Source organism: Cucurbita moschata, unplaced genomic scaffold (assembly GCF_002738365.1).
Source record: "Cucurbita moschata cultivar Rifu unplaced genomic scaffold, Cmos_1.0 Cmo_Scf00016, whole genome shotgun sequence".
NCBI classification, from domain to species: domain Eukaryota; kingdom Viridiplantae; phylum Streptophyta; class Magnoliopsida; order Cucurbitales; family Cucurbitaceae; genus Cucurbita; species Cucurbita moschata.
Genome location: NW_019268532.1, coordinates 4829920 through 4838685, shown reverse-complemented (window position 1 = coordinate 4838685; position 8766 = coordinate 4829920). Strand labels below are relative to the sequence as shown.

At 40.8% G+C, this 8766-nt stretch overlaps 1 protein-coding gene across 1 annotated transcript; it reads right to left on the bottom strand.

Moving 5' to 3' along the window:
* Window positions 1–414: 414 nt before the first annotated feature.
* LOC111454654 lies at window positions 415–4980 on the bottom strand. Its single transcript, XM_023096146.1, is given in 5 exon segments — window positions 415–934; window positions 1307–2005; window positions 2007–3330; window positions 3333–4163; window positions 4578–4980. Coding segments are annotated over 5 exon segments (3777 nt in total).
* Window positions 4981–8766: the final 3786 nt, after the last annotated feature.

Here is an 8766-nt window from a genome sequence, read left to right as displayed (position 1 = left end):
CGTTGGTCAGAGCCTCACACCCCTGAATCTGGAGAAGCTCGGAAGTCCGCTGTTCCGTCTTCCTTGCCGACGGTGTTCAACGTACGGGATTCGTCTAAAACCTACTCCTGATGTGTGTAAAGGGTTCTGGGATTACTTTTGTGGTGTGAAATGGGGGTTTTTGACGTCGATTCGTATGGTTCGGCTTCGCTGGAGTTCCGTCGGTTTTCTGTTCTCTCTCCATTTTCCTCACCATTTTCGTTTCTTTTCAGGTTCTTTTAGAGTGGCTAAAGGTCAGAGACGCGATTTGTGGCATCCCAGCCCTCGGCCGCCCTTTGTGGATCGTGTGCGAGCGAAAACTCCGGCGTTCGTCGGAGTTTTCGGCTCTGCCGACGACCATCATTTTTTTTTTCGGTTCTGTTACATTACCTACCCCTAAAAGGGACTTTCGTCCTCGAAAGTCTCGAACTCGTGGATCAACTCGGGATATTTTTTCTTTATTTCCTCCTCTCGTTCCCACGTAGCTTCCTCAACTTGGTGATTACGCCACAATACCTTAACGAAACCTATACTCCTATTATTTAAGGCTTTCACCTCTTGGGCTAGAATTTTAATCGGTTTCTCGTGGTAACTTAAATTTTCCTTGATTTTGAGAGGCTTGTAGTTTATTACGTGCGTCGGGTCTGGAATATATTTCCTTAACATGGACACATGAAATATATCGTGTACGCTTGAAAGTGAAGGTGGTAAAGCTAGTTTGTAAGCTACCGGACCTACTCTTTCTAGAATTTCGAACGGTCCAATGAATCGGGGGCTGAGCTTCCCCTTGCGTCCGAATCTTAGAATACCTTTCATGGGGGCTACATTTAGGAACACTGGGTCCCCCTCTTCGAACTCTAAATTCCTACGCCTAACGTCGGCGTAGTTCTTTTGCCTACTCTGCGCGGTACGCATTCTTACTCGAATTTTCTGGATTGCCTCGTTGGTGACACGGACCAGCTTGGGTCTTACCAGTTCTCGTTCTCCTACTTCGTCCCAACACAATGGGGATCTACATCGTTTTCCATACAACGCTTCAAAGGGTGCCATCCCGATGGTTGCTTGGAAGCTGTTATTGTAAGAGAATTCCATTAAGTGCAGTTTGGTGTCCCAACTCCCTGTGAAATCCATAACGCATGCCCGAAGCATGTCTTCAAGAATTTGGTTTAATCGTTCTGTTTGGTCATCCGTTTGTGGGTGGAAGGCGGTGCTAAAGTCGAGGCGGGTACCCATCGCTTTTTGGAGTCCGCGCCAAAAGGCAGATGTAAAATGTGGGTCCCGATCCGACACAATTGACACCGGTACTCCATGCAACCTCACAATTTCTTTAACATACAGTTGTGCCCAATTGTCTACTGTATATGTTGCCTTACCCGGTAGGAAGTGAGCCGACTTTGTCAGGCAGTCCACGACCACCCAGATTACCGTATAGCCCTTTAATGTTTTGGGTAGGCCTACTATGAAATCCATGGCAATGTTTTCCCATTTCCATTCCGGTATACTTAGAGGTTGTAGTAGCCCGGCGGTTTTCTGCCTAGGGGCTTTTACTTGTTGGCACACTAGACACTTACTCACGTACTCCGCGATATCCTTCTTCATACTTCGCCACCAGAAGTGTTGTTTCAAGTCTTGATACATCTTTGTTCCACTTGGATATATCGCGATATCAGCCTGTTCGAAATCAGTTCGCACTCGTGGCTCCCTGGTGATGAGGGCCGACGAGTGTACTACTTTTCGACTCAGTGCATCAGCGACTACATTTGCTTTTCCAGGGTGGTACTGGATGTCTATGTCGTAATCTTTTACCAGCTCTAACCATTTACGTTGCCTCATGTTCAATTCTTTTTGGGTGAACAAATATTTTAGGCTTTTGTGGTCCGTGTAGATCTGAGAATTTTCGCCATACAGGTAGTGTCGCCAAATTTTTAACGCGAACACCACTGCTGCCAGCTCCAAATCATGTGTAGGATAGTTTTTCTCGTAATCTTAGTTGGCGTGACGCATACGCAACCACCTTGCCATGTTGCATCAGTACACAACCTAATCCCTTTTTGGACGCGTCACTGTAAATCACATATCCCACAGAACTTTCTGGAACTGTGAGCACTGGTGCAGATACTAGTCTTTGTTTTAGTTCTTGAAAGCTGGCCTCACAAGTATCGTCCCAAACAAAAGGTACACCTTTTTTTGTCAATTGGGTGAGAGGCGTGGCTATTCTAGCGAAGTCCTGAACAAACCTTCGATAGTAACCCGCCAATCCCAAGAAACTTCGTATCTCGGTGACCGTTGTTGGGCGTTTCCATTTCGTGACTGCTTCTATCTTATTGGGATCTACGAAGATTCCGTATTTAGACACTACGTGCCCCAGAAACGAAACCTGTCGTAGCCAAAATTCACACTCGGTGAATTTGGCATACAGCTTGTTCTCTCTTAGGATAGTTAAGGCTTTGCGAAGGTGCTCTTGGTGTTCTAGGTCTGTTTTCGAGTATATCAGGATATCGTCTATGAACACGATCACAAACGAGTCTAGGCACTCCTTAAATACTCGGTTCATTAGTTCCATAAATACCGCTGGGGCATTGGTGAGACCAAAAGACATCACCACAAACTCGTAGTGGCCATATCTGGTTCGAAAGGCTGTTTTCGGTATGTCTTCATTTTTAATCTTAATTTGATGGTATCCTAATCGAAGATCTATTTTAGAAAACACTGTCGCCCCACGTAGTTGATCAAATAGGTCCTCAATACGAGGTAACGGGTATTTGTTCTTTACCGTCCTCTTGTTTAATTCCCTATAATCAATGCATAAACGCATTGAGCCGTCTTTCTTTTTAACAAACAACACTGGCGCACCCCAAGGGGACACGCTAGGTCGAATGAAGCCCTTATCTAGCAGGTCTTGCAGTTGTGTTTTAAGCTCTTTTAGTTCTGCTGGTGCCATGCGGTACGGGGCCTTAGAGATGGGTCCCGTTCTTGGTTCCAGATCTATTCCAAAGTCTACCTCTTGCGATGGAGGAATTCCCGGGAGGTCCTCCGGGAAGACATCCATAAATTCATTTACTACGGGTACTGTATCTATGGGTTTTTCCTTTCCTTTTGTATTTACTGCACAGGCTAGAAACGCCTTTCTCCCTTGTTGTATCAAGCGTCTCGCTTTCATCATCGATATTATTTTTGGGGTGGTACCTGTGGAGGTTCCTTTAAACTTAAAGGTAAGTCTGTTGGGAGGTGTGAATATCACCTCCTTCTTATGGCAGTCTATGGTAGCAAAGTTTTCTGCTAACCAGTCCATTCCTAATATGAAGTCAAAATCCGCATATCCACTACCTTTAAGTCTATGTGGATGGTTTGTCCAGCTATTACCACTTGTCCGTCCTTTACTCTATTTTTCGTAACTAGGTCTACCCCTGCTGGGGTACCAACCGACAATGCATGCATTAAGGGTTCTACTACGAACCCTGCTTGTTTAACAAATGGTAAAGCAACAAAGGAATGGGTAGAACTAGAATTAAACAATGTCAACGCAAAGTGTCCTAGTATAGAAAGCGTACCTGTCACCACGGTGCCAGATGTTCCCGCCTCTTTACTGGTCGTTACATATGCCTTGGTCTGTGGATGGGTTTGTAAGGTGGGCTCTCGGATGACCGGTCCTCTAAGGGGTTCCCTTGGAATTCCCGGGCTCTTTGTAGGGCAAGTTCTGGCCACATGACCTGCATGACCACAGATATAACACATACCTGAGCCTGCCAAACATCTCCCAACATGTTGCTTTCCACAGTTACGGCACAGGGGCTTCTCCATTGCTAGGTATCGGACTATTGGAGGTGGAGAAGGTAGCCTTCTCTGATATCGAGGTCTTTGGAACGGTGGTTGGAACTCTGTGGTATCGACCTCGACAGGGCGTTTCCTCCTTGTGGTGACCGTTGGCTCTGTTTTCTTTTCCTCTGGGGGTTTCTCTAGGGCCTTGGCCGTCCTTAGGGCCTCTTCATAGGTTTTTGGGTTAAAGGCCTCTAAGATGCGGCGGGTTTTCAGATTCAATCCTAACACAAATTTTTCTGTCTGTTTCTCTTTAGTGTCGGTTAAAGACGGTGCAAACCTTCTCAATCTCATGAAGTCCTGATCGTACTGATCCACCGTGCGATCACCTTGGGTTATGTGGTTAAACTCTTGCTATTTCTTTATACGGGTTTCCTTTGGATTAGTATTTTAGAAAGGCTTCCTTAAAGGTCTCCCATGTTGTAATTCCCCCGCCTGGGTTGATGCTCTGTTTGTTATCCGACCACCACACTTCTGCATCTTTTTGTAACACGTATGTCGCACATGCCACCTTATGTTCATTAGGGCATCTCATTGATTCAAAGGTCGTTTCCATGTTTGCGATCCGCACATGCCACCTTATGTTCATTAGGGCATCTCATTGATTCAAAGGTCGTTTCCATGTTTGCGATCCACATCTGAGCCGCTGTGGGATCTTCCTTTGAACCGACAAAAGGACGGGGGTTATACCGCTTGAAATCCTTTAACCAACTCGCGTCCCTATCCGGGTGCGGGTTGTTTACCAGTTGGATAGCTATCGCATCCACCGGTTGCGGGGCCGCCGCGTTGGCTGGTTGCGTGGCCCGCGTTGGCTGGTTGCGTGGCCATTCCCGTGACTTGTTGCGTAGCCAACAACGTGGCCTGTTGTGTGTCTAGCATGGTTTGCATAGTTTTTTGAAGGGATTCCAACAATAACTTTGTGGCAGGGTCTAACTCGGTCTGTGGTGCAGTTTGAGGGGGCGGTGTATATTTCGGAGGGGGTACAGCTTGTGGGGGAGGTGCATATTCAGGAGGGGGTACAAACGCATATGGGTCGGTAGTCGACCCCTCTTGGGAAGAACTTCTATCGGCGTCTCCTCTTCCTCCTCTCCTAATGGGAGGTCGTCCCCTCCCTCTCCTACCTCTTCTACGTCCTCTGTGCGGCATGGTTCTAGAAACCAAGAAAGAATTCTAGCTAAGTTTATGATTTACAACATTCCCTACATCCTACCATATAATTCATACAGCATCATGTCATGGATCATTTAAAGTCAACCACATTAAATATATCACAAATATCATACATTGCTCATTCTACATAAGGTGTACCTGGCAACTACAGGGCATCAGTGAAAAAAACATAAATCTCATAACGACATGCATTACATCAGATCACATCAACACTAGATAACATCAACACCTTTTTTCATACAGCATCATGTCATGGATCATTTAAAGTCAACCACATTAAATATATCACAAATATCATACATTGCTCATTCTACATAAGGTGTACCTGGCAACTACGGGGCATCGGTGATTGGACCGTGGAACATGCCAAGCCTACTCTGTAGGCTAGTCTACAAGATCTATAACCTAGGGCTCTGATACTAACTGTAACGACCCAGATCCACCGCTAGCAGATATTGTCCTCTTTGGGCTTTCCCTTTCGGGCTTTCCCTCAAAGCTTTAAAACGTCTGTTAGGGGAAGGTTTTCACACCCTTATAAATGATGATTTGTTCTTCTCCCCAACCAATGTGGGACATCACACAATGTCACGAATATATCCTTAATAAAAGTTTGATTCTGTCATTTGAAATCCAAATCAAATGTAACGCCCCGTTAGGCTATATATAATAATAATAATAATAATAATAATAATAATAATGATAATAATGATAATAATAATAATTATTATAATAAAATAAGCAAGAAAAAAAATTAACGGTCCACCTCTCCTTTAATCTCTCCACCCTAACCCAAATTACCTCCTCATCCATCATCAATAATTCTACCAACAAAACAGAAAAAGAAAGAAAAGATCTTCTGGGGAGAAAAAGGCAGATAGATCTTCTAGTGGAGAAAGGCTATTTTCTGGGAGAAGTAAGCAGATAGATTTTCTGGGAGAAAAAAAAAAGAAGAAGATAATGGAGAGAAGAAGATAATGGAGAGATGGTTAGACAGATAATTGAAGAGAGATGTCATTTGAGAAGGTTAGTAGTCAGATTTTCCTTTTTCTTGTATGGAAGGATATTAATATGTCAATTATTTGGATCGAAATAATGATATCTTACCAGTCAATTAAAATTTGGTAGGAAAAAAGAAATACAAAGAAATAGGGAAAGACTGAAAAACAGATCAAACAATCAAAAGAAGGGAAGAAAAAAAAAAAACAAAAAAAGAAAAAGAGCAATTAAAAGAAGGGAAGAGAAAAAAAAAAGAAAAGAAGAGGAATAAAGATATTTCCAAATTAAAAGAAAAAAAAAAGAAATGAAGGGTGAGAGAGAGAAAGATTTAGAAATAACCAAATCTATAGAAATGGTCGTAACCCAGAGAACAAAAAATCAAGTAATTAAACTGTTGAACAGAGTTAGAATTAGATATGAGAATAGAATTAAAAAAGAATTAGAATTAAAAGGAAAAAATGGAAGAGTGGGAGATTTTAAGAAAAAAAAAAAAAGAAGATTAGAATAGATTGAAAATGATTCGGTTAATTGCATAAACATTTCTGACCAAAGAAATGAAAATCAGATTCATTTAAAAAGAAAAAAAAAAGAAAAAAAAAGGAGGAATAAAGATATTTCCAAATTAAAAGAAAAAAAAAATGAAGGGTGAGAGAGAGATTTAGAAATAACCAAATCTATAGAAATGGTCGTAAACAAGAGAACAAAAAATCAAGTAATTAAACGGTTGAACAGAGTTAGAATTAGATATGAGAATAGAATTAAAAAAAGAATTAGAATTAAAAGGAAAAAATGGAAGAGAGGAAGATTTTAAGAAAAAAAAGAAGATTAGAATAGATTGAAAATGATTCGGTTAATTTTAATTGAACAAACATTTCTGATGAAAGAAATGAAAATCAGATCAGTACAATAAGGAATTAAAAAAAATGATGATTCCTAATATTTTTAGGAAAGAAAAGAAAGGAAAATCAAAATGATATTTTTAGGAAAGAAAAGAAAATTAGATTCCATCACATAGTAATAAAAGAACGACAGAGGTAAGTGGAAAATATGAGAAAATTGTTATGATTTGTACCCATTAAATATAATATTATTAGAAACCATATTTAGATTGAATGATCCAAGTAGCATGAAGTTTATTACCCAGTACAATTTAGAAACAATGAAAACATGGAATTCGATTTTTTACTGAGGTCGTTTCAGAGCTGTCTTTCACATTTATTGAATAAATGGTAAATTGATTGTGAAATACTAACAAAAGATGGCGAACGGTGTGATAGGAAACAAATCCCGGCAATGTAGGAAGCTCACGGAACGGGAGCTTACGTTTAGCTAATTAGGGAATACTTCAGCTAAGGCCAACCAAGTAAGTGGTCTTACTGCAGGATAGGCTAAAAAAAATTGTATGAGTTACGATGATGTATGAACTATGTCGTACGATGCGGTATATGAGTTATGATGATGTATGACTTATGATGATGTATGACTTATGATGATGTATGAGTTATGATAATGTATGGGTTATGATACCTAATGATGTGCTCACTATATATATATTTTGATGAATGTCGTACTTGATATGTTTGATGCACTTTGTGGCAATATGATGAGTATGATGATTGCGTGACGTTTACCTTAATATGATGATGTTTTCCATATTGAGCATGCTATATGATGATGAGTGCCATATTGCATCATGTCGTTAGATCGACATAGGACACAACCCTAAAAGCGTGAAAATGATATTAATATAAATATCCACGACTATGTGTTACCTAGAGTAACAAAGAGATGATGAGTGCGGACGCGCACCGTATGATGAGCGCAAATGCGCACAGGTGCGAAAGCACACAGATGAGGGTGTTCATGAGGTGCATGACACTATGGGGTTCCGCTGACCTCCGGACGTCGCTATAGATTAGCTTGACCAGAGGGTCCAGGGGGTGTGCAAGCGCCCTGGGGATTCACACTCGCACGTGTGAGTCATGTGTAGGGAAGTACTACACATCCAATTTGTCCTAGATTGGAGGTCACCCCTAAGATGATTAGAGATAGATCCCTAAATCATGATTGCATGTGTTTGCATTTGCATGGCCCCTATAGTGGGGCCACTCACTGAGTATTTCAGGCCGTGTGCCACATCATTTTTCAGGTAAAGGCAAGGCGCACTTGTACGGAGGACGGCGGCATCACGAGCAGAGACTGTGGCACGTGCATAGGGTAGACTCATATTTAAATTTCTAGTCTTAAGTTAGAATAGGTTGTTTTGCATTTCATTGCTTTAAATTATTTTGTATTTGTTTTTGTTTTCTCTAAATTTCAGTATTTCATATTTAAACACGTAAGACCATGGCTGTGTTTTCTAGAGAAGAAGTTGTTTTAAAAGTTTTTTTTAAAGTTTACGTTATCAATTATGTTCATGTAAGAGTTATATTTCCGCATTATAGATGAACATGAGACATTAGTAGCGACTCTGAATATGTGGAACTTTAGGGTCGTTACATCAACTTAGGTAAGTCCATGACATCAATTTCAAGTTTGAATTCAAATTATTTCTCTAATTTACATTGGTCCACCGTTAAAAGTCAATGTTGTATATCTATAATTATGTTTTTATTAAAAATCTTATTTGCTTGATAAAAAAGTTGATAGCTTTATTTCAAGTCATTCTCTCCTATTTACATTTCTCTGTATATTTAGAGACTTAATTCTTAATTTTTTTTTTTATCATTTATCTGTATTTACTCTATTACCTTTTAATCTTGTTCA